The 24,343-nt window shown below is 43.1% G+C and overlaps 1 protein-coding gene across 1 annotated transcript in view; it reads right to left on the bottom strand.

Moving 5' to 3' along the window:
• Positions 1 to 24,343, bottom strand: part of LOC308308949 (serine/threonine-protein kinase WNK1-like) — a 183,644-nt gene that overhangs the window by 16,074 nt on the left and 143,227 nt on the right. The window contains 7 exon segments of the mRNA XM_080754405.1: positions 5,440 to 5,532; positions 6,323 to 6,520; positions 7,382 to 7,514; positions 11,377 to 11,452; positions 13,545 to 13,780; positions 14,288 to 14,398; positions 20,616 to 20,900. Coding sequence (XP_080610531.1) covers positions 5,440 to 5,532; positions 6,323 to 6,520; positions 7,382 to 7,514; positions 11,377 to 11,452; positions 13,545 to 13,780; positions 14,288 to 14,398; positions 20,616 to 20,900 — 1,132 coding nt within the window.

Genomic DNA, 24,343 nt, shown 5'->3' with positions numbered 1-24,343 from the left:
GCTGGCATTTTTGCGAGGGACATGGGGTCTAAATCTTTTCTAAAGGGTCAGGTTGAGACCCTACTAGTAATGAGAGTGAACCCAAACTTATTACGTTTGTCACTCAGGAATCCATACTTTATAGCTTTGGAGCTGAGAAATATCATCAGAGTTCAAGAACATCTTGTAAATGTATACGCTTGTTTTTTTCCAACAGCTGTTGTTGCACACGGCTCCAACAAGTGCATAAGAATGCAGTCTCCAACCACTTCATTATGTCAGGCGTGCTGACATCTTGCTATGTGCATAAGCTATTAGTCAGGGAATTTTAATAAAACCCTGGGAATAAATTCCTTACCAAACAATTTCTTCACCAATGTGTTGGTAAAGGTGTCTAGTAACATATCTAACAAAGATTGAAATTCAACATCCCTAGCAAAATGTTTGACAGCAAGGGTAATTCTGGTTCTCATTCACTTACTATACTCTGTACTATAAGGGAAACAATCACTCCCAAAAATCTGCTTTAAGTGGGGTGTGAGGGGCCTAACTAGGTGTTTTTAATTATTCTGAATCCATTGCAAGCATTTGTTTTGCACGAAAAACATTCTTTGGGACAAAAATTTACCCCATACCCCTTGTGAAAAGTGATGACTCATCACTAAACCATAGTTTTTTTGGGTCTGTTTTCAGCCCAAAGAATGTTTTTCGTGCAAAACAAATGCTTGCAATGGATTCAGAATAATTAAAAACACCTCGTTAGACCCCTCACGCTCCACTTAAAGCATATTTTTGGGAGTGATTTTTTCCCTTTATAGTACAGTGTATAGTAAGTGAATTACCCAGACCCAGAATTACCCTTGCTGTCAAACATTTTGCTAGGGATGTTGAATTTCAATCTTTGTTTGATATGTTACTAGACACCTTTACCAACACATTGGTGAAGAAATAGTTTGGTAAGGAATTTATTCCCAGATTTGACAGTTATTCTGCTAACTTTCCCTGACTATATGGAGTGACTGGAGATGATGTTTTTGTAATTAATCTACACTGCTTTTGCTGCTGGCTCGTGATCAGACCACTAGACATGAGTGTCTCAATAAGATTACTTTAATTAGGTTGAGGATGCTTTGTCAGTATATTGTAGGCTATCTGGTCTGGGAAAAAAGGCAGCAGTTAAGTCACACCAACTAGATTTAATAATGTATGGGTTGCACATGGGACCCATTCTGCGAGGCGGGTTTAATTCTTGTAATTGTCTCCGCCAGGATGAAGGCATGGCTGAGAGCCTGAGACTATGTTTTGCATCCTGTCCGTCCGTCTGTCAGCGAGCAGCTGATCTCTCTGGACCAGAATCTCTGGCCCCAATCGTTTAGTTCGGCCTGTTATAGCACCACCATGAGGCCATCTTGAGCAAAAAAATGTTCTATATTACTCCAACAGATTTTGACCCATAGTATCTCTATAGTAACCTGACTTGCGTCAGATGGTGGCAGTAGTGCGTAGGCTACCGCTCTACTTTACCATCTGAGATCTCTCGGTGGGAGTTGATAACGCTCGTAAAGCCCCGGGCCGGACCAATCAGCGGCAGCTACGGGCGGGCTCTGAGCGGCTCTGAGCCAATAGAGTCTGATTGCAGACCACGTGAATGCAGACAGGCCAATATGAGTGGTTGGAGTTGGCACTCCCAGACTGTGACAGAGAGACGGCCACATCCAATCACCTGCTAAAGAATTTCAAAAAATGGCCCGCCCCTTACATCGAGTCTGCCCGAGAGATCTCAGATGGTAAAGTAGAGCGGTAGCCTACGCACTACTGCCACCATCTGACGCAAGTCAGGTTATCTCTATAGGCTACTGTGAGTATCAACACAGATCTGTCCCATATTTCATATTCCATCCTAATTGGCTAACATTGGCTTCCGTTTTGAACCGAATGCCTCAAATCATGAACACAACGTGCACTTTCCATGAAACTGCACGCACGTTCCCACTAGGCAGAGGGAAAAAAATGCCACCCTTTTCACATTGGCCTATTATAGCGCCACCAGGAGGCCACAATAACATAAGTAGAGAGACGCCTGCAACAAAGCAGAAAAAGCCCGCAGCATTCCAATTTAGATACAGTCTTTTCGGTGCACGGCTCAAAAGAACATGCGAGGTGAAGAAGTTGCCAGTACTCAAGGAATCTCCTTTTTAAAACGTTGTATTTACCTCAAAACAGGCTCAGAACGGACGCGTTTCGACCATCTAGGTCTACTAACGCTGATGAAGACCTAGATGGTCGAAACGCGTCCGTTCTGAGCCTGTTTTGAGGTAAATACAACTTTTTAAAAAGGAGATTCCTTGAGTGCTGGCAACTTCTTCACCCGGCCACAATAACATACCTGGCCTGGCGGAGACCTGTGCTCCAAGGAGCACTTTCTCTGGTTGGTATGTGTGATTGCCCTCCTTTATACGTTCCCGAAATATTACTAGTTGTTACATTCATGTTAACCCTTTTACTGCTTCGGCGTTCCCGTTTGCCCCAATTTTGACCCAATCGCGTTGCCAATAGAGCATCGCAGCGGAAGTGGATTCCTGGGGTCACTTAATATTCCCCATTCATTTTCGCCATAGACTTTTACAAAAATATTTATAACAATTATGTTAAGCCTCGAACCAAGCCATCCAGGATGGAGGTGAATCATGACCATATAACCTTTTTTTCTATGAAAAGAACATTTTGAAAATCGCTAAACAAAGGGTAGTTATTAAATGTAGTATATCAAATAATGTAATATTAAAATATGTTTTCACATAGGATCAAAGGTTATATGATCATGATTCACCTCCATCCTGGATGGCTTGGTTCGAGGCTTAACATAATTGTTATAAATATATTTGTAAAAGTCTATGGCGAAAATGAATGGCGAATATTAAGTGACCCCAGGAATCCACTTCCGCTGCGATGCTCTATACGGCTTGTTCTTTTTACCTTGTCTGATGACTGTAAGCTGATGAGGGGTTGCGCCGCCGTGTACTGTAAAAACATCTCCCGTAACGCTGCTCTCAAATATCCACCGCACGTTAGCAATAATGGAGTCCCAAATCACTTCCTGGCTGTTTTCTGTGGATCTGTTCTAGAAAATGCATTTCTATGCTCTGAATGGATGGCAAGCCGAGTGGCCCAATTCACATTAATTCTTTGCATAAGGCTGCCCTCTGCCGCCAGTTTGGCTAAAGTACACATATGAGCGTCCATTGTAAAATGAATTAGTTTGGAAAGAATCAATAGATAATTTTCTATAACATCGCAAAGGTAAGCTGCTTTTTGCTGGCACCGTGTTGTGGTACAAAGAGACATGTGCGCCCATAGTAGAACCGTGCACTTCTGGAACTAATCATGGAAGTGTTGAAATAGATTCTGAGAACCGCCGGCGGCAGTAGCACTGCTAGAGCAGCACAAAACTGTAGAGTTATACGCGTATGTCATGTTTTAATAATTTATGTGACTTGTATAACGTCAATGTCGGGTGGAAAACTTGTATGTCCAAAACCGTTTGTTTTGTATTCATCATTTAAAAAATTTACTAAACTAGTGAGAACAGCCGATCAACAAGCACACAACACCTCGCGCCGCGAGGCGTTGTGTGCTTGTAGATCTGCTGTTTTCACTACTTTTGTGTATGATGAAGCAGGGCTTTGCTTTGCGAAAAAAAGAAAAAAAAAAAAAAAAAATGAAAATTGGAGATACAAGGTTTCTGCCCGACAGTGACGATAAGCTAATTTAAATGTTCGGTTGATCAGTCTGGTTCATGTTTGCGCTCACGCGGTGCGCGCTGGTGTGATCGGGCCTACGGAGCTCTGAGACCCAGCTGTCTCTCTCCTGGGGGGGGGGGGGGGTAAGGGAAGGAAGGGAGGAAGGGAGGAAGGAAAGGAGGGAAGGAGAGGAGAGGAGAGGGGAGGGGTTGAGCTGCAGAGGGCCCAGAAGCACCTTCTATCTGGGTGGTGTAACCATGGCAACTTGTTATATTATGGTATGTGTAACTACATGTAAGAGAGCCAATGTTATATTATGGTATGTGTAATTACATGTAAGAGAGCCAATGTTATATTATGGTATGTGTAATTACATGTAAGAGAGCCAATGCGAATCCCGAGAGACATTTAACTGTCATCTCCATGCACTTACACATACCAGATAATATCCAGCACTTATTGCAGTTAGAATATTTTAAAACAGTCAAACATTTTAATGTAAACTACATCTAAGTTTAAAAAGAAAAAGAAAAAGGAGAAGAAAAAGACCAGTAAATCATAAATGACAGAAATAAATAACTATATAAAATGAATCGATATGTGGTCAATAGGTGATGGGAGGTTGCAACACTTGTTGTCATGGTGAGGGTGGGTGGATAGTGATGTCATTCTATGATGGGGAATGTTTTTATTATGATGTCATCATGACAGAGGAACTAGTGTTCCTAGTTCATGGTCTGATGTGTGGCGGCATGACAGAATCAAATCTAAAAGGAGTGGAGAAAAATAACATGAAAACAATATGAAGAGGGATTAAAGTACCGTAAATCACCAATTAGTAGCCCAGGAGTTTATTTTGCAAAATCGATGTGGACCCCGGGCGCTTAAAAGAGACCAGGCGGCTATTGGTAACAGACTTTTATTTATTTTGGCACTGGCCAGCACTGGGCCATTATTTGGTTATTTTTTCTTCCTCTCAAACTATATAATAGTAATAATAAGCTAAAAGTAATAATAATAATTATTATTATTTTAATAGTTATGAACACCCAGAAAGTAGCACATTTCGATATATTAGGCAAAACCTAATTTGAAAAATATCAAGAGTATATGAAAGCGTTTTGAAAATGTTTATACAATTGGAATCTTTCTCCAAAATAATCAATTACGACATGAGAGCAAAGACGCAATGCATTGCAGGTCAACCCAATTAACAAGAAGTCTAACCTCACCTCAAAATAATGGATTAATTCTTCAAATGCAGACCGGATAACATCAAAGAGGCAGCGACAGTAGGTAATGAGTGATTCTGGACCATAAATGACCATAAGTTAAAATTAATTGCAAATAATGGCCCAGGCGTTTAAACGAACCAGGCGTTTATTTGAGACAGGCGTTTATTGAGCAAAATGGGGTCAGACCCCGGGCGTTTAAAAGAGACCAGGCGGCAGTTTGCCACCGGGCTACTAATTGGTGATATACGGTAATAAAATGTCATGAAAGGATGGATGGATGGATGGAGGTTGATCGATAGAGAAAGATCAACTGCTGTTCTATAGGAAGAAAAGGAAGACAATGAGACTTAATGGATAGAAGGAGAACAAAGCATAAGTTAAGAAAAGATCCATAGACAGAACAAAGAAGGGAAGGGAGGAATTAAGTGTCACACGCAAGAAGAGAACACAAAGAAGAGATGGGGAAGGAATTAAGCGTTACACACAAAGAGCCAAGCAGGGCGTACTGAGGAACCGCGTCCTCCTTCCTGTTGGCTTGAACGGCAAACGCTCCGAACCCCAACTGAACCCTACACAGCCTGAAGAGGAGAGAGGAGAGGAGAGACAAGAGGAAGAGAGACAGACAAGGAAATGGAGAGAGACGGGGAAAGAGCAAGACGAGGATGGCAGTAAGAGAAAGACAGGGAGGAGGAGAGACAAGAGATGGAGGAACAGATTGCAACAGTCAGCATCACACAGAGACAAACAGAGAGACAGACGAGACAGAGAGACGGACAAAGGCAAAGAGAGACAGATAAATAGATCCAAATAGAACCAGAGTAGTAGAGTGGTCAAACCTGCAGACAGCCTCCTCTTTATTTGTTTACGTGCACATCTGTATTTACGTGTGTGTGTGTGTGTGTGTGTGTGTGTGTGTGTGTGTGTGTGTGTGTGTAGGGCTGTCACAATTATTACATAATTGTCTAATCACGATTATTTGACATAATTGCGATTATTTTTCATAATCGTTTCCATGTTGAAAATGTTCAAGTATCAAAAATAGTGGAAATAGCAGATTGAGATTGTTTACATGCACGTGTGTTTTGGAAATGTACACCAGCTGAGCAAATGGAGCTCAACAAGGACCACATTGTAAATACAGAAATGCATTAATTTGTTTTGTAGCACAATAAAAAAAAGTGTGTGTGTGTGTGTGTGTGTGTGTGTGTGTGTGTGTGTGTGTGTGTGTGCACAAACATAGATTACTCCTAGTATATTTATATTTAAACATTAAACCAGGACCATTCCAAACACTTTAACTTCAGTCTCTTGACTCTCTTCAGGCCCCTGTGGCCAGTGGAAGCCTGGGACTCACGGCGGGCAGCCTACCTGTAGTGGGAGCGCCCAGGCTGGGCACGGAGAGCGCGGCGTCGCTGGTGTAGGCCGAGCCCAGGTTGTCACCGGAGGGAGAGGGCTTCAGGGGCTGGAGCAGAGAGCTGCTCCCTGAGTCGGCTAACCCTGCTGGGGCTAACAGAGCCGTCTGGCCAGGGTAAATGAAGGGGACGCTCTGGGCGGATAACGTAATGCCTGGAGAGGAGGAGAGGAGGGGAGGGTAGAGGAGTTTAAATCAAGACAGGGCAGACAGAGACACAGAAAGGGAGAAATAGGATGGTCAAACAATGAATAAGTCAGAAATGGCAATACCTGCTTTAAGCCCCCACAAAACACTCGCACGCACGCACGCACGCGCACACGCACACGCACACACACACACACACACACACACACACACACACACACGCGCACACACACACACAAATGGTCTCTTTCTCTGCTGCTGTTTCTGACCAGAGGACTCAGGATTTTCTTTCAGCTTATTCCTCCAAAGTAAGCTAGAGCAGCTTTAAGAGATTCACTGGCAGTAATAAAGGTGTTATCTTTCCAGGTTTTGAAGAGAGGCTTGCCCAGAAGTCTGCAGTCAATAGACTGAGGCCCACAGCCAGATCAACAGACCGCGAGGTGCGCAGTGTGGCCCTGCCAGAGTATGCAGAGTAGAGTACTTTTGATGCAGAGTACAGACTGTTATATAGGCCTAATCGTGTCATGATCGGTACAGATGCGCACACTTCCAAGTAAAACAAAAACTAAAAAAGACACAACAGCACTCCAGTTTACAGTTACAGTTTAGGCATTTAGTAGATGCTTTTAATCCAAAGCGACTTACAATAAGCAGATAAAACATCACAATAATAAACAAGATTAAATGTCAGTACATCAACAGCAATATGACAAATGCAGATGAATATCTATCTAGAAAAAACAATATAACCTGGAAAGAAAAGGTGTAGGGGTCAAAGGTTAGGGTACTTGGCCGCAGGAAGTGGTTGTTTAGTTTCAAGAGTTCAGTGTTGTGAGTTATGGTCAAAGGTTAAGGCTCAGGGTGCCTACCTGGCTGTAGAGGACTCTTGCTGCTGGTTTGAGTAGAACTGGTTCTTGAGGACTTTGACGACTTGCTCTTTGTGGGTCGTCGTCTCCGAGTGGTTAACATCATCACTGGAGGAACAACTCCCACTGGGGGAACCTGAACACAGTGGTTAACATCATCACTGGAGGAACAACTCCCACTGGGGGAACCTGAACACAGGGTCAGAGAACCATGGTCACATACTGTCCTCCCAAGGGAGAGTGTTTTTTGCAGGTCGTTCAAAAATGCACCTCGGTTAAGGCAGACCGAAGCTTGCGATTGGCTGCGCGGAGGTGACGAAAGTCGGGGGGACGGAGATACACCTAAAACTAACCTTAACCCTAACCTCACTAAAATTAACACTGGTGAATGCTAACCTGCCGACGCTGGTGAATGCTAAACTGGTCGAAACAGCGGTGCTTAACCGAGGTGCATTTTTGATACACTCGGACTTAAAGACCTGCAAAAAAGACTCTCCCGTCCTCCCAACAGCCCTCATGGTTAAAGTTCACCCTCCCACCCCAAGCCAAGCAAGCTAATCTGCATGCAAGCACCTGTTACTTACCTGTGTACCAATGACTCCCAAGCACTTCAAATGGACCTACCACACACACACACACACAGGTTAGGGTTAGGGTTAGAGATAGCGTTAGTTATAATCGGGCCAGTCAGACAAATGTGACCGTCAGAATAGAGCACCGAAGTTCTGATGTAATTTACACATCCTACCATTCTGAATTCCCATAGACTTTTTTTTTTAAATATCGTGTCAAATAAGAACTGTGTTCCAAAAGTAAACAAATGATCCCAGCGTTTTTTACTCATATGGATATGAAGCATCGACTGACGGCGAGAAAACGATAATGTTACCGTCACCGAATTAGTTACATTTTCACCAGTAAAAGACTGTACAGTAAAAGACTGTATCAAATATGAGTGACTGACTATCGGAAACGATACAGAGTCACCTCACTGACAATATTAGCGAGACAGTTTGTACATTTTTGGACCACAATACTAAGACGCCTAAGGGCGAAAACCGTGCAGGCATAAAAGGGATTCTATTGTATGTATAATATTGATGGTATAATATTGATGGTATAATATTGATGGTATAATATTGATGGTATAATACTGATGGTATAATGTATAATATTGATGGTATAATATTGATGGTATAATATTGATGGTATAATATTGATGTATAATATTGATGTATAATATTGATGGTATAATATTGATGGTATAATATTGATGGTATAATATTGATGGTATAATATTGATGGTATAATACTGATGGTATAATGTATAATATTGATGGTATAATATTGATGGTATAATATTGATGGTATAATACTGATGGTATAATGTATAATATTGATGGTATAATATTGATGGTATAATATTGATGGTATAATATTGATAATATTGATGTATAATATTGATGTATAATATTGATGGTATAATATTGATGGTATAATATTGATGGTATAATATTGATGGTATAATATTGATGGTATAATATTGATGGTATAATATTGATGGTATAATATTGATGTATAATATTGATGTATAATATTGATGGTATAATATTGATGGTATAATATTGATGGTATAATATTGATGGTATAATATTGATGGTATAATATTGATGGTATAATATTGATGTATAATATTGATGTATAATATTGATGGTATAATATTGATGGTATAATATTGAAGGCCATAAAAGGGATTCTAGGGCACGGTGGCGCAGTTGTTAGCGCTGTCGCGTCACAGCTAGAAGGTCGAGGGGTTCGAATCCTGCCGGGGGACGCTGTGGGCGCTGGGGGCGTGTTTCCTTCTCCACGTCATCAACACCCACACACCCTAGGTGGGGTTGGCAAAAGAGCCTTTCTGTGTGGAGTTTGCATGTTCTCCCCGTGTCTCCTAAGGTAAGTACCCTCACAAAAACATGCAGTAGTCCTGGTTTCTATACTGCCTCCCCCTGGCCAGCCAGGGCTCCCCAGGTGTGGCAGAGGGAGAGCAGAAACCAGGATTACAGCTTAGACAATTGGCACTGGGTGAAAAAAATGGGTTACAAAATCGCGGGATAAAAAAATATTAAAATAAAGAAATAAAGGGGATTCTATTAGTGTGGTTGCCCTAACAGGGCATCATCTGGGAATCAGAATAGAGGTCAGCTCCATATATGGAGATCTAGGTGATGATCCATCCAGGGTTTGATCTTTAATGCGGTGATGTCACAACAATGTGATGTCACAACAGGTCAGCAGCTATAGAAATTGAGGCGTTACTCACGGACAAGATGTGCCAGTTTTCATAGTTAACTGCGACCTATGGTCGCAACGAGATGATTTTTAAGATGACCCAGTGTTATTCTCCATAGAGAAAAACTTCCGCAACCCAGGGGATGAAACGAGTGACGTCAGGACTTTGGTACTATAAATGACATGGCACCGATCAGATGAAACAAGCTGATCTACAAGCTCACAACGCATCGCTCTGTGACGCGTTGTGAGATTCTAGATCAGCTTGTATCATCTGATGTAGGTGAACTTGTATCATAACTTGTGGCCGCATGCAACTTACTGTCGATGCTATAAATAAATGCCATCTGCATCTATGTTGCAATAGCCTCCCTTGACAATCAATTCATTAAACACAAAAGTCCTGTCGGATTGTATTAAATGACGATAAACGGACCAATATTGCATTGCAAAATCCAGCATGTCATGTTATGAGCAACTGTCTGTCAATAAATCACTAACAACTCTTGTGCTGCCCCCTGCATTTGTGCAATTTCAAGGTGGTATTCATGACATTGATTGATTTACAACGAGCGCTACCAAACTCGAACACATTGAAAAAATAATCACTGCGCGGAATTCATCGACAGAAAATTGGTCAGTGGATTTTTATGAACCAAAGACTGGACAGACGCTAAGAGGATAACCCAAGATATCTGTACAGGTTCAATATTTGTCCGTTTATAGTTGTTTAATACAGATATCAGATGGGACTTTTGGATGAATGGGCTATCAAGGAAGGGTATTGCAACTTATCTAAGTTGTTTGCGGCTACATAGCTTGTACTTATCTGTTGTATCAATGGACGTAACCCATAGCCCGGAGGGACGGACATGTCTCACACACACACACACACACACATGCACGCACACACACACACACACACGCATGCACGCACGCACGGTCGGACGCACGCACACAAAAATTGCCGATCTTCAATTTGAGAAAGAGTACTTAAGAGTAACCGATGTCCGTAAAAAGCAACCTAACTAAAGGGAGTAAAAAGTAGCAAGCACATACAAGACTCAGCGAGCAGCATGCACTTACTGTAACCCATTTAGAACATTATTGTGTATCATTATTTTATGCTTTAACTATTGAAAAATAGCAGATATACAAGCTCACAGCGCGGCACCGAGTGCCACGCTGCGAGCTTGTAGATCTGCTATTTTTGAAAAATCGTGAAAATTAGAATTTTGACCCGATTCTATAAGTGTCTTTTGAATCCTTCTAAGGTTTTTTTGAAAAAACCTGTTTCTATGTCAGCCATCTGGCCAGCAATCGTCAAAGAAAAGGTCCTTTTCACTTAACTGGAGCTCAGTTGGTCTGTTCTTGAGAGACTACTATGTCGGTGGTTCTCAAACCTTTTTCATGTGAAGGACCCCCAAAATGATATTTATTTGTCCACGGGCCCCCATCTCAAAATATTTAATTCCAGGGACCACCCAAAAGCAAAATTTGAGTTAAAAACGTTTGCTTTAAAAATACATATATTCAAAGATTTCCACACATTTTCACGACTTTTTCAAAAATAGCAGATCTACAAGCTTGCAGCGCGGCTGTGAGCTTGTATATCTGCTATTTTTCAATAGTTAAAGCATTCAATAATTCTAGGCCTGAATGGGTTAAAATGTCTCTGAAACGACCTTTCTAGTCATTATCAGAATTACCTTCCCCAGCTTGGTGAACAGACCGTCGATCTCCTCTCTCTGTTTGCTGTGCAGTGCCTGGATTTCACGCATGTGTCTGACATAGGACAGACAGACAGAATGATTGACAGAATGATTGACAGGTAGATAGAAAGGCATAACATGGCATAACATGCCATTGAGGTAAGTAACAGAGGAAAATATCCTCAGTCATTCATCCATTTAGAGGAGAAAGAAAACGATAGAAAGATAAGAAGTTAAGAGAAAAGGAGAAGTGAGAAGAGAAGACAAGACAAGACAAGACAAGAGATTTGAGAAGGAGTTAAGGAGAGTATTTAATCTTCTACCACTTTTTGTGGTCACATGTTCAGATACTGGATTCTGATTGGCTTAAAACAGTGGTAAATCAGTCAACAACCTTGAGTTGGCTTATGGACCCCGCCCACTGTTGTGTTGCAGTTGTAACATTGCAAGTTACAACTATGTTTTCTTTCATTTATATGGTAGAAGTGGTAGAAAAGCAATTTACCATTCGAGGGTCGTGGGTTGTTGGCTGATTTACCACTGTCTGAGGGTTGTTTGGCACTCGGCTTCACCTCGTGCCACAACCCTGAAACAGTGGTAAATCAGCCAACAACGCACCCCCTCTCAAGGTAAATGGCTTTCTTTTCTTTCTTTCCACTTTCCTCATTTTATCTATCTAACCAAGAATCCCACCAACCCCAGCATGAAACAGACGGCTGAAAACTTAAATATTCTAGTTTCAGAGGCTTCGCCCCCAAAGCTTTACGCCATAAAGAGGTGGAATACGTGGTTTCAAAAATAATGGGCTTCAATGTCAGTTCAATGAGTTCTTGTATCTTGGACAATTTCCGGATGAACTGAGTCAGGACGATTCATATTTACTCAAGATACTACTCGTGGCAAGTAAAAAAAGCCATAACTAAGAATTGGTTTCAGAAAAAATGTCCTACTATTATAGACCTATATGTTGACATTTGAAACAATTGCATCTTATGGAACAAATTACCTACTCTCTGAGACTCCAAAAGGAGGTAGGAGAAAGGAAATGGGAGAAATGGCTAAGACATTTGGGTGAAGCAACTAAATTCTTTATGAAGGTTGATGATATCCTACATGTTATATACTAATACTGTAAATATAACTGCCTGACAACTGTGCCGGGCATCCCATGAAAATATTTTATTTTATTGTATTTTTTATTTATGTACCTTATTTTTGATATTTTTTCGTCTGTCTTGCTTATTGTCTTATTGTTTTGTATTGTTTAGAAAAATTGAAAATCATTGAGAAATAAAGAGTTAAAAAAAAAAAAAAAATCACACCCGTGTGAAGTGGAGCTGTGTGTGTGTGTGTGTGTGTGTGTGTGTGTGTGTGTGTGTGTGTGTGTGTGTGTGTGTGTGTGTGTGTGTGTGTGTGTGTGGATCATGTGTACCGATTTTTGTGACATTTGAAAAAAATATGTAGGAAAAGGAGCAAAAAGTGTGTTTTGGAGAAAATTCAAGATGGCGGAAAATCTATCATGGCGCAAATGGGCGTGGCCTATATGGGGAGATGCGTCATGACCCAAGGAATCCAGGGAAACAATATTTTTAATTTTCCGACCTACGGTTCAAGAGTTACAGGCCAAAACGTAAAGTGGGGTGTTATGGCGCCACCATGCGGCCAAATGACACAATTATTTTTTATTTAATCCTTGAAATCATTATGAACCTCCTCTCCAAGTCTTGAAACTCTAGCCCCTATGGTTTGCGAGAGACAAATAATTGAATGTGAGTTTTTGCGATTCCCATTATAAGTCAATGGGGAAAATTAATTCACTAATAAATTAATATCAATTAAACTATAGAACCTTTCTCTTAGAAAAGTAATAGCCCACGGTTCCCGAGTAAGGCGGTCGATTTGACATATGGCGCGAGTGTGTGGTGGCAAAACTGTGGGACTAGTGGCGTGCCGAAGTTTAGGAAGTTCAGGCTACATACACACAGACAGACAGACACACAGACAGACACACACACACACAGACCCACACAGCCACGTATAGGGAGCCTGTGCTTCACACAGCTCCAAAAAGTGGAATACGGCCAAGAAGAGAAACTGCTCTGGTGAGGATAATAGACAATAAAGGCATAATAAGTCCAAGAGGAGAGGCGACCGTAGGAACCTACTTTTCTCGGAGGCGGTTCACCTCCATCTTGAAGGCCTCGTCCTCAAACTCGGAGTCGTCGTCGCTGCTGGCGGAGGAGCTGCGGTTGTTCTGGCTCATGCAGGAGGAGGTGATGCTGTTCTGGCTCATGCAGGAGGAGGTGATGATGTTCTGACTCATGTAGGAGGCGGGGATGTGTTTACCGTCGGCCCCGGCAGCCCCGTTAGCAACAGCAGCAGCCTGGGGAGGAGGATGCACCTGGGCAGGGTTCCCACACATTTTTTACAATTCATTTCCAAAACTTTTCCATAACTTTTTCCAGAATATTTAACCCAATTTCCAGGACTATATAACAATAATTCAGCTCAATGACAAGTCGCTTACTCCTACGCGTAATGCCCAAAGACAGGTAGTGTATGCCAGTGGTTCTCAACCTTTTCAGGCTGTGACCCCCGAAATAATCATGTTTTATCTGGGGACCCCGGCACCCTGACGAGCACTAAGAGTTGAGGAATTTTGTAGAACACGTTTCTATTGTGAAAATAGCAGATCTACATGCTCACAACGCCTCGCGTTGCGAGGCGTTGTGAGCATGTAGATCGGCTATTTTCACAATTTCTGCCTCAGTTTGGCCAATGTTTAATTTGTCATTTCAGAGGTATTAACAAAATCAATAACCAATTCCCAAACTTTTCCAGTACTGGAAAAAATATTTTTCTAATTTCAAAATATTTCCAGGAATGTCATGACCGCGGGAACCCTGACCTGGGGAGGGTGCACCTGGGGAGGATGCACCTGGCCGGCCTCGCCGTTCCCCTCCTCCTGCGCTCGGCTAACAGAGAAGCGGCCGACGCGGGCCTCCGGCTTGGTGATGACCTGGAAGGAAAGAGTGAGCGAAAGAATGAGGTGAGTGAATACAGAACTTGGTTTTAACAAAGAACAAATAAGAGTATTGGAAGTAGCAGGGGGCAACGGTGGTGCAGTCGGTAGCGCTGTAGCCTCACAGCTAGAAGGTCCTGGGTTCGATTCCCGTCGGGGGGGCGCTGTGGGCGTGTTCCCTCCTCCACGCCATCAGCGCCCCCCCCCCCCCCCCCCCCCCCCCCCCCCCCCCCCCCCACACCCTAGGTGGGGTTGGCAAAAGGGCCTTTTTGCCAACCCCACCTAGGGTGTGTGGAGTTTGCATGTTCTCCCCGTGTCTCCTAACAAAAGCATGCAGTAATTCCGCATGGTCTCTATAATACCTCCCCCTGGCCTGATGGAGGGGAAAGAAACTGGTTGGAATAACGTGTTCCTTCCACGCGCTACGTCCAACCGGGGAAGCTCCCCCCCTGTCAGGTGATTAGAAGCGGCCTGCTCACTCCTCATGCACTGAAGGAAGCATGAGCTCAGTTCGGGGCTCTCCCCAGGTTGGCAGAGGGAGAGCAGCACCCAGGATTACAGCTTAGGCAATTGGCACTGGGTGAAAAATGGGTTACAAAAATCGTGGGATAAAAATTATAAGAAAACAAAAAAATAAGAGTAAGAATAAGATCCGTGCTTCTATCCGTACCTGATGCTCTCTTTTTCATATATTTTAACCATGCACACCGTGATTTGATATACCTGCTGGATATGTTTTCCATCTGGACAAGAAGTATTTCTGCTTTCATAGTAGCATTCGTTTTTCGTAGCCGGACAACTATTCCACAATCTCTGAATGCTACATGTATTGTAGAGTCTAGATTTACATCTCCTGAAAGCTGAGACAGAAGCTGTCATGTGTTCGTCATTTCCATTCAATATTATATTATTATTTTCATAATTTCTCATATAACGGTGTCCTCCCAAAAGAATGGTGTTGATTAACACCCATGGGGCCAAACTCGTTCAGTAACGAGGCAAGGCCACTGGAGGTCTCTGTGCCAAAACTCAGTTGTCTCGTTGAGAGACAAGACAAAGGGTTAACTTTGCAGCGTGCAGCTGCGCGCATGTTGTGTGCCCTGTGAAAGACCCTGGTCCATACGTCATAACGTGACTCGCACAGAAGCAAAATGGAGCGTCTATGCTAGCCTGGTTAATAAACCAGACTGCACAACACCACCCCCGGTTGGTAGTGGTGGTGTTGTGTAGTCTGGCCCTTCACATTAAATAAGCTTTTTCCACCAGCCCTCAGAAAGGGCGAGCCAATCAGGGCTGTAGGCTTGGGGCACGTGGTGGGTGGTGGCCTGGTTCAAAACCATTCAGCCAATCAGGCGAGTCTGTGTGTATTCAAACACATTCCCCCCTCCACTCTTATTACAGACATCAAACAGATTGTAGTCATTTTTTTAAACCACCCCTTGGAAATGAAAATTCGGCTCCCGAGTCCAGACTAATATCCGACACGCAGTGAGGAATTAGTATGAGCAACGCCAGGTTACGTCTATGCTGCATAGACTCCCATTCTATGCTGAAACATAAAAACAGCTTTATCTATGAATAAGGTGCAAAGAACGTCAGGGAAGCAGATAGTCAGGTCCGCTATGTTAATAAAGGTTTATTCGTTGGATTTTTTTGGAGATTTGTAAAACTATACATTTTTGGAATCTTCAGAGCACGAGGAATCCAAAAATCTTTGTTTGCATTTGCACAGACACCTGCAAAGCCTCCATTTTGGACGTTCAAAATGGCCGACATAAAATACACAATTTGTGCTATCTTGGCTTCTAGACAACCTAGAAACGTAATTAAACATGCTAATCCTATGTTTTCTGGGTCAAGGAATCGAATGAATGAATGATGGATGTAAAATGTTCTGGACCCCCACCCCCTTTCTGGGCGTTATCTATTTTGGGACCTCCCAGAACAGTAGTAGTGTGACCGGCCGTCCGTCCGTCGGTCGGTCACACGTCACACGTCACACCTTTGCCCTGCTCATATCTCCGCATCAGTATATAGGGCTTGTTTGTTTATTGTATGACATCACGCCACATCATCAGCTGTGGACTCTGTGATGTCATCGTATCGCATCAGTATATAGGGCTTGTTTGTTTATTGTATGACATCACGCCACATCATCAGCTGTGGACTCTGTGATGTCATCGTATCGCCATATATGGCCATCTCCGTATATGGAGATATAAGTCGTCCATGCCCAAGTATGGGCTGGTGAGGTCAGACTTTGTGTGATGCGTAGGTTATCTCCATATATGGAGATTCAACATTCCAGGCAATGCTCTCTTCCCTGGTGAGAATTGCCCCTTTATATAGGGCTTGTTTGTGTATTGTATGACATCACGCCACATCATCAGCTGTGGACTCTGTGATGTCATCGTATCTCCATATATGGCCATCTCCGTATATGGAGATATAAGTCGTCCATGCCCAAGTATGGGCTGGTGAGGTCAGACTTTGTGTGATGTAGTCAGGTCCGCTATGTTAATAAAGGTTTATTCGTTGGATTTTTTTGGAGATTTGTAAAACTATACATTTTTGCACAGACACCTGCAAAGCCTCCATTTTGGACGTTCAAAATGGCCGACATAAAATACACAATTTGTGCTATCTTGGCTTCTAGACAACCTAGAAACGTAATTAAACATGCTAATCCTATGTTTTCTGGGTCAAGGAATCGAATGAATGAATGATGGATGTAAAATGTTCTGGACCCCCACCCCCTTTCTGGGCGTTATCTATTTTGGGACCTCCCAGAACAGTAGTAGTGTGACCGGCCGTCCGTCCGTCGGTCGGTCACACGTCACACGTCACACCTTTGCCCTGCTCATATCTCCGCATCAGTATATAAATGGCCGACATAAAATACACAATTTGTGCTATCTTGGCTTCTAGACAACCTAGAAACGTAATTAAACATGCTAATCCTATGTTTTCTGGGTCAAGGAATCGAATGAATGAATGATGGATGTAAAATGTTCTGGACCCCCACCCCCTTTCTGGGCGTTATCTATTTTGGGACCTCCCAGAACAGTACGCTAGCCAGTTAATGTCCGATTTTCATAATATTAGAGTTTTGTAGGTTTTAAAACATCCCGAGTTCATTTATTAGACTTTTAAAGCAGCCAGAATAACCTTTCTGGCTTTTGGTTGGGGTCTTTCCTCACCTGGGACCCCCTAGACAGACCCCTGTCTAGGGGTCTGTCTCAGTAATCGCTCTGCTACTGCTCCAGAACAATGTTAAATTAGATCATAATTGAAGCATAAAAGTTGTTGTAGCTGGGCTCTGAAAACAAAAATGAGTAGTATCAAATACCAGGGGTCTTCCACAGGGGGTCCGGGTCTCCGGGACCACTGCTGGGTCCTCAGAGTTACTACAGGGGGCCCGCCAATCTTGATGGGATCTTTTTTTTTCACATTTGAAACTGAAACTTTGAATGTTTTTATGTATCCTGGGTTTATTGTGGCCATAGGTCGCAGTTTGCGAACATAGGTCACAGTTTACTATCAGAACCGTCACATCTTGACCGTATCTATCTGTCTGTCTGGACGGGTAACGCTTTTTTGTTGATTGACTCTCACACTCTGGCATCCCGCTCTGACATCACTGTGATGTCAGGGAACCAAATCCCCTTTATGCCCATATATGGAGATCCCTGTGATGCCAGGGGAACCATAAAAGGACAACTAGGTAGTCATCCGGCAACAGCTCACAGCTGTGAAGCCGGGAGGAGTTCAGATTGACAATCAGGTTCACAGGAGGGGAGGGTGCGAGCAAAGTGTGGTAGAACAGGGGAAGGGCAAGGGCCAGACCCAGAATTTAACATAATGAAAGTATTGCAACTTCTCACTTGTGCAGACTAACATGTCCATTTATTGCACTGCACTCACACTGACAACACAACACACACACATAGACACCTCTTTGTTATTGTCACCCCAAAACCCTCACCCTATCCTCTTAAAGAGCCCATGGTCAATTATGCCCAAAAAGATTCACTACAATGCAGTCATTTCAGACATGCAGGATCTATTGTCTTCATCATTGTCATCTTTAATGTCCAACCTAATAGTGTTGACACAGTCTCCACCATGGAGTGAAAGGCAGGTTACTTGAGCAGCTGCACTGTCCCTTGCAGCCATATTTGATGAGCTCAAGTACTGCCTTTGGAGCAGGGAGGGCAAGACACCTGACTGGAAAATACCCTCCACTCTCTGAATTCCATCTATTTTCTTCGATTGGTGGAAGCTCAGGGCAATTTGTCAGGTATGATTTATCCTGCATTGTGACATAGTTGGCACGGATGTGGTAGCAGTGCAGCACGAGTTGGAGGTAGCATCTCACCCTCAGTTCTTTGACAGAAATAGTTCCCATCTGAGTAATCGCAGAGTTGTTGGACCTTTTGAACTCTAAACATGGCATGCAAAATGCTCCAATGACTGCAATGTTGATGGAAGCTCACCAATAATAAGCTCAGGAGGAATGGAACACTTTAAGGTCCTTGAAGTGGTTAATGACTTGGTCATCATCACCAGGCTTCAAGTAGGCATTGACCCATATCTTTTTGGAGATTCCAACAAAATTCTCTTCCCCAGCCAGCACCAGAAATATCATGTAGGCCAAGGAACCCTTGACATTTGTGACATCCAATAACTTGAACTTGCTTGAATATGTGTGTGCACTTCCACAAAATCCTGTCCCTTGATGAAGGTATCGTATTATGATGCCTACTTTGTCATACCTGACAAATTGCCCCAAGCTTCGATCAATCGAAGAAAATAGATGGCATTTAGAGAGTGGAGGGAATGTTCCAGTCAGGTGTCTTGCCCTCCCTGCTCCAAAGGCAGTACTTGAGCCCATCACATTTGGCTGCAAAGCAGGTTGCACTCCTCCCTGCAAATGCTATGGTGGAGACTGTCAACACATATGTCTTGCAAATTAGAGAGGACATGTACAGTATTTTAGTGAATCTCTTTGGGCATAATTGACCATGAGCTCTTTAAGAGGATAGGGTGAGGGTTTTGGGGTGACGATTAACAAAGGTGTGTGTGTGTGTGAGACGTGTGTGTGTGTGTGTGTGTGTGTGTGTGTGTGTGTGTGTGTGTGTGTGTGTGTGTGTGTGTGCATGCTTTGTCAGTGTGAGCGCAGTGCAATAAATGGACACGTTAGTCTGCACACCCAAAGTGAGAAGTTGCAATACCTTAATCCCTGCAGTAACACCTGTCAACCATAACTGTCTAACACAAAAATGTTATAAATAATACTGAGAATACTAATAAATCATCGAAGTACAATACATAAACCCAGGATACATAAAAACATACATAAAAAAGAAAATCCTTTCCCATTAAGATTTGGTGGGCCCCCTGTAGTAACTATGAGGACCCCCCAAGGGTCCCGGACCCCCTGAGGAAGACCTCTGGTATTTTGCTTACTCATAGAGCCCAGCTACAACAACTTTTATGCTTCAATTATGATCTAATTTAACATTGTTCTGGAGCAGGAGCAGAGCGATTACTGTGATAGGCTCATGGGTCTGTCTAGGGGGTCCCAGGTGAGGAAAGACCCCAACCAAAAGTCAGAACAGTTATTCTGGCTGCTTTAAAAGTATAATGAATCAACTCTAATATTATGAAAAAGACATTAACTGGCTAGCGTACTGTTCTGGGAGGTCCCAAAATAGATAACCCCAAGAAAGGGGGTGGGGGTCCGTAATATTTTACACCCATCATTTACTCAGTCGATTCCTTGACCCAGAAAACATAGGATTGGCATGTTTAATTAAGTTTCTAGGTTGTCTAGAAGCCAAGATAGCACAAATTATGTATTTTATGTCGGCCATTTTGAACGTCCAAAATGGCGGCTTTGCAGGTGTCTGTGCAAATGCAAACAAAGATTTTTGGATTCCCCATGGTCTGAAGATTCCAGAAATGTATAGTTTTACTAATCTCCAAAAAAATCCAACAAAAATACATAGTGGACCTGACTAAGAGATCTGATTGTTTGATCTGATCGCGAGCGCTTGTAAACAAATGGATTATCTTCCTCAATCGTCAGCGGACACTCACGTGCACACGCGCGAAGCTTCCGAGGCTCTTCAAAATAAAGCGTAAGTGAACGGCGGCACCAGCAACAGCTAGAAATGTTAGAAACCTTGGCTCCCATTGTGTTAAGGCGTACCTGGAAGCGTCCGATGACGGTGTGTTGGGGGGGGCAGGGCGGCCGAGCGGGAGGCCCGTCCACCACATCACTTCCTCTCAGAGGAGGCGAGGACGTCCTGGGCGGTCCTCGCAGAGGAGAGGACGTCGTCCTGGGCAGTCCTCGCAGAGGAGAGGAGGACGTCCTGTGCAGAGTGTTGTCTGGACTGGAAGGAGCAGACGAGGAGGACGATGATGAAGATGAGGTAGAGGAGGATTCTGTGCAGGACGGACGCTGGACTGGACACACTTCTGCTGCCAAGGACACCTGATCGATGGAGAGAGAGAGAGAGCGAGAAAGAGAGAGCAAATATTTATTCAAAGACAGACAGATATCTCAATATATGGGCATAAATGGACACACGCAAACAGATGGTCAAAACGGATCCTATGACCAGTAAGACTCCCTAATCGGGAGATAAGCGACCAACTCCCTAATCGGGAGATAAGCGACCGTTGGTCGCTTATCTCCACAAATATCACAACCTCCACCTCTCACGTCATACGGGCAGCCATAGTTATACCTGGAATGTTGAATCTCCATATATGGAGATAACCTACGCATCACACAAAGTCTGACCTCACCAGCCCATACTTGGGCATGGACGACTTATATCTCCATATACGGAGATGGCCATATATGGAGATACGATGACATCGCAGAGTCCACAGCTGATGATGTGGCGTGATGTCATACAATACACAAACGAGCCCTATATAAAGGGGCAATTCTCACCAGGGAAGAGAGCATTCCCCACTAGCTGAGTATCTTAAGATGGTTGGATGTGTGATGTCATACTGATGTCAGCAGTGTGATGTCATACTGATGCGGAGATATGAGCAGGGCAAAGGTGTGACGTGTGACCGACCGACGGACGGTGGCCGGTAGAGGTTTTGATACCAGTAAGACTCCCTAATCGGGAGATAAGCGACCGTTTATCTCCACAAATAGGCCAAAAGTTTGTTTTACCAATTATTACACTCTATGTGAACATTTACATCAATCGTTGAAGGTTGAATCTCCAGATATGGAGATAACCAACACATCCCTCCATATATGGAGATAACCAACAAATCTCACTAAGTCTGACCTCACAAGCCCCATATTTGGACACGAACAACATATAACTCCATATATAGAGACATAGCTGCTGACATCAGTATGACATCACACTGCTGACATCAGTATGACATCACACCGTACACAAATGACCCTTATATAAGACCGGCATTATCTACCGACAGATTAGTAACAAGATGTCAAAATCGTTGAAGGTTGAATCTCCAGATATGGAGATAACCAACACATCCCTCCATATATGGAGATAACCGACGAATCTCACTAAGTCTGACCTCACAAGCCCCATATTTGGACACGAACAACATATAACTCCATATATAGAGACATAGCTGCTGACATCAGTATGACATCACACTGCTGACATCAGTATGACATCACACCGTACACAAATGACCCTTATATAAGACCGGCATTATCTACCGACAGATTAGATGCAAGCAGGGTCCGAGGCAGGTCATCACTGCCAGCATGACTCACACCATCCTTCCTAGACGATTTTGACATATTGTTACTAATCTGTCGGTAGATAATGCCGGTCTTATATAAGGGTCATTTGTGTACGGTGTGATGTCATACTGATGTCAGCAGTGTGATGTCATACTGATGCGGAGATATGAGCAGGGCAAAGGTGTGACGTGTGACGTGTGACCGACCGACCGACCGACGGACGGCCGGTGGAGGTTTTGATACTAAACTGCGACCTGACGGTCGCAACTAAACTGCGACCTAACGGTCGCAACAACAGGTATAATGGGGTTTGCATTAAAGGGCGGGGCATTCATTCCCTATTAACATTGTTCCCGAGTTGGCCAGGTCGCCGACTAGACGCTCGGCCGCCGAAGCTTCTAGTCTTCATATAACCAGTAAGACTCCCTAATCGGGAGATAAGCGACCGTTGGTCGCTTATCTCCACAAATAGGCCAAAAGTTTGTTTTACCAATTATTACACTCTATGTGAACATTTACATCAACAAATCCCAAGTACTATGCAGAACGACCCATTTCAAGTTTTTAATGTACAACAATATTTAGAAAATAGATCTACAAGCTCACAATGCTACGCATTGTCCTCGTCCCTTATATTCCCATAGGTTATATGGAGATCTCAGTGTTTGTCAGTCCTTGTTCATGTATGCCCATATATGGACATCTCTATATCTACTGTAACAGTCCTTGTCCCTTTATGCCCATAGATGGAGATCTCTTAACTGTAAGTCCTTGTCCCTTTTATGCCCATATATGGATATTCCTGATGTCATCAGTATATGAACATATATGGGCTTTCTGATATGCCCATATATGGAGATCTCTTAACTGTAAGCCCTTGTCCCTTTTATGCCCATATATGGATATCCCTGATGTCATCCGTATATGCCCATATATGGGCTTTCTAATATGCCCATATATGGAGATCTCTGTATCTCCATATATGGGTATAAAAGGATACTTCAGGTCTGACATCAGGTTTGTTTATATTGGGTTGCTAGGTTTGACATCACAAACTCCATGGGCCATCTGACCTAGAAATCTATATTTGGGCATAGATGACTCATCGTGACCTCATCATGATTTCAATCGCTATAAAAGGACTCTCAGTGACATACACTCTCCACAGATAAAGCAGTCAACCAGCCTACCAGTCAACCCATTCTTTGATTACTTTGTACAACTAGATTAACTTTTCAATGGCATCCCCACTGGAATTGACCGAAATGTACGACAGACAATGCCGGTCTTATATAGGGGTCATTTGTGTACGGTGTGATGTCATACTGATGTCAGCAGTGTGATGTCATACTGATGCGGAGATATGAGCAGGGCAAAGGTGTGACGTGTGACGTGTGACTCAGGGACGGACGGCCGGTGGAGGTTTTGATACTAAACTGCGACCTTACGGTCGCAATTAAAGGCAGTACCATTTCTGTTCAGAAAGCTTTCTACCAAAGACAGCATTGATGGGGATTACAAGCTATAATATAAACTACAGCCTTTCTCTTCCTGGAAAGCAAGCGTTCTGAAATATGAATATGTTTATTAATGTTCTTGATTTAACTAATTGATTGCCAAAGGCGTAATAGGACAAAATTCACTCCTTTTGCCCAGAGCACCAATGACATAATATGACGCGAGTAGTTCTGTGGGACACCACGTGCTACGCAAAAAAAAAAAAAGGAAAAGGAGTCTACAAGGGCCAGGGGAAACTTGACACCAATACATTCCAATGGCATAATGTCACTGAGATAGCTTCTACTCCGCAGTGTGCATCTCCCCAATGGATTATCGTACCCCGATCAAACGCATATTTTGAGACCACCCATGGGCTCAAAAGGGATATGCAACGTAACTGCAACGTTGTAAAAACAAAACAAAAAAACAAACAAAAAAAAAACGGTATATATTACTTTCAAAATAGGGCCGCTGACATTGCATCATTTTATTTCCAGGAACTCAGTTTCTCCTCCATTTTGATCAGTTCTCACCACTGCTAGACGGGCTATAATTGAGTTTTGAAAGGTCAATGCAAATGCAATGCAATGCGAAGGTCAAATCTGATAGTCAGCCACCGCTGAGGGATGTAGATCAGTGGTTCTCAAAGTGGGGTCCAGGGACCCCCACGGGATAAGCTAAAA

This window comes from Nannobrachium achirus (assembly GCF_963921795.1).
Source record: "Nannobrachium achirus genome assembly, chromosome: 23".
Lineage (NCBI taxonomy): Eukaryota > Metazoa > Chordata > Actinopteri > Myctophiformes > Myctophidae > Nannobrachium > Nannobrachium achirus.
This window is presented reverse-complemented; position numbering and strand designations above follow the sequence as displayed.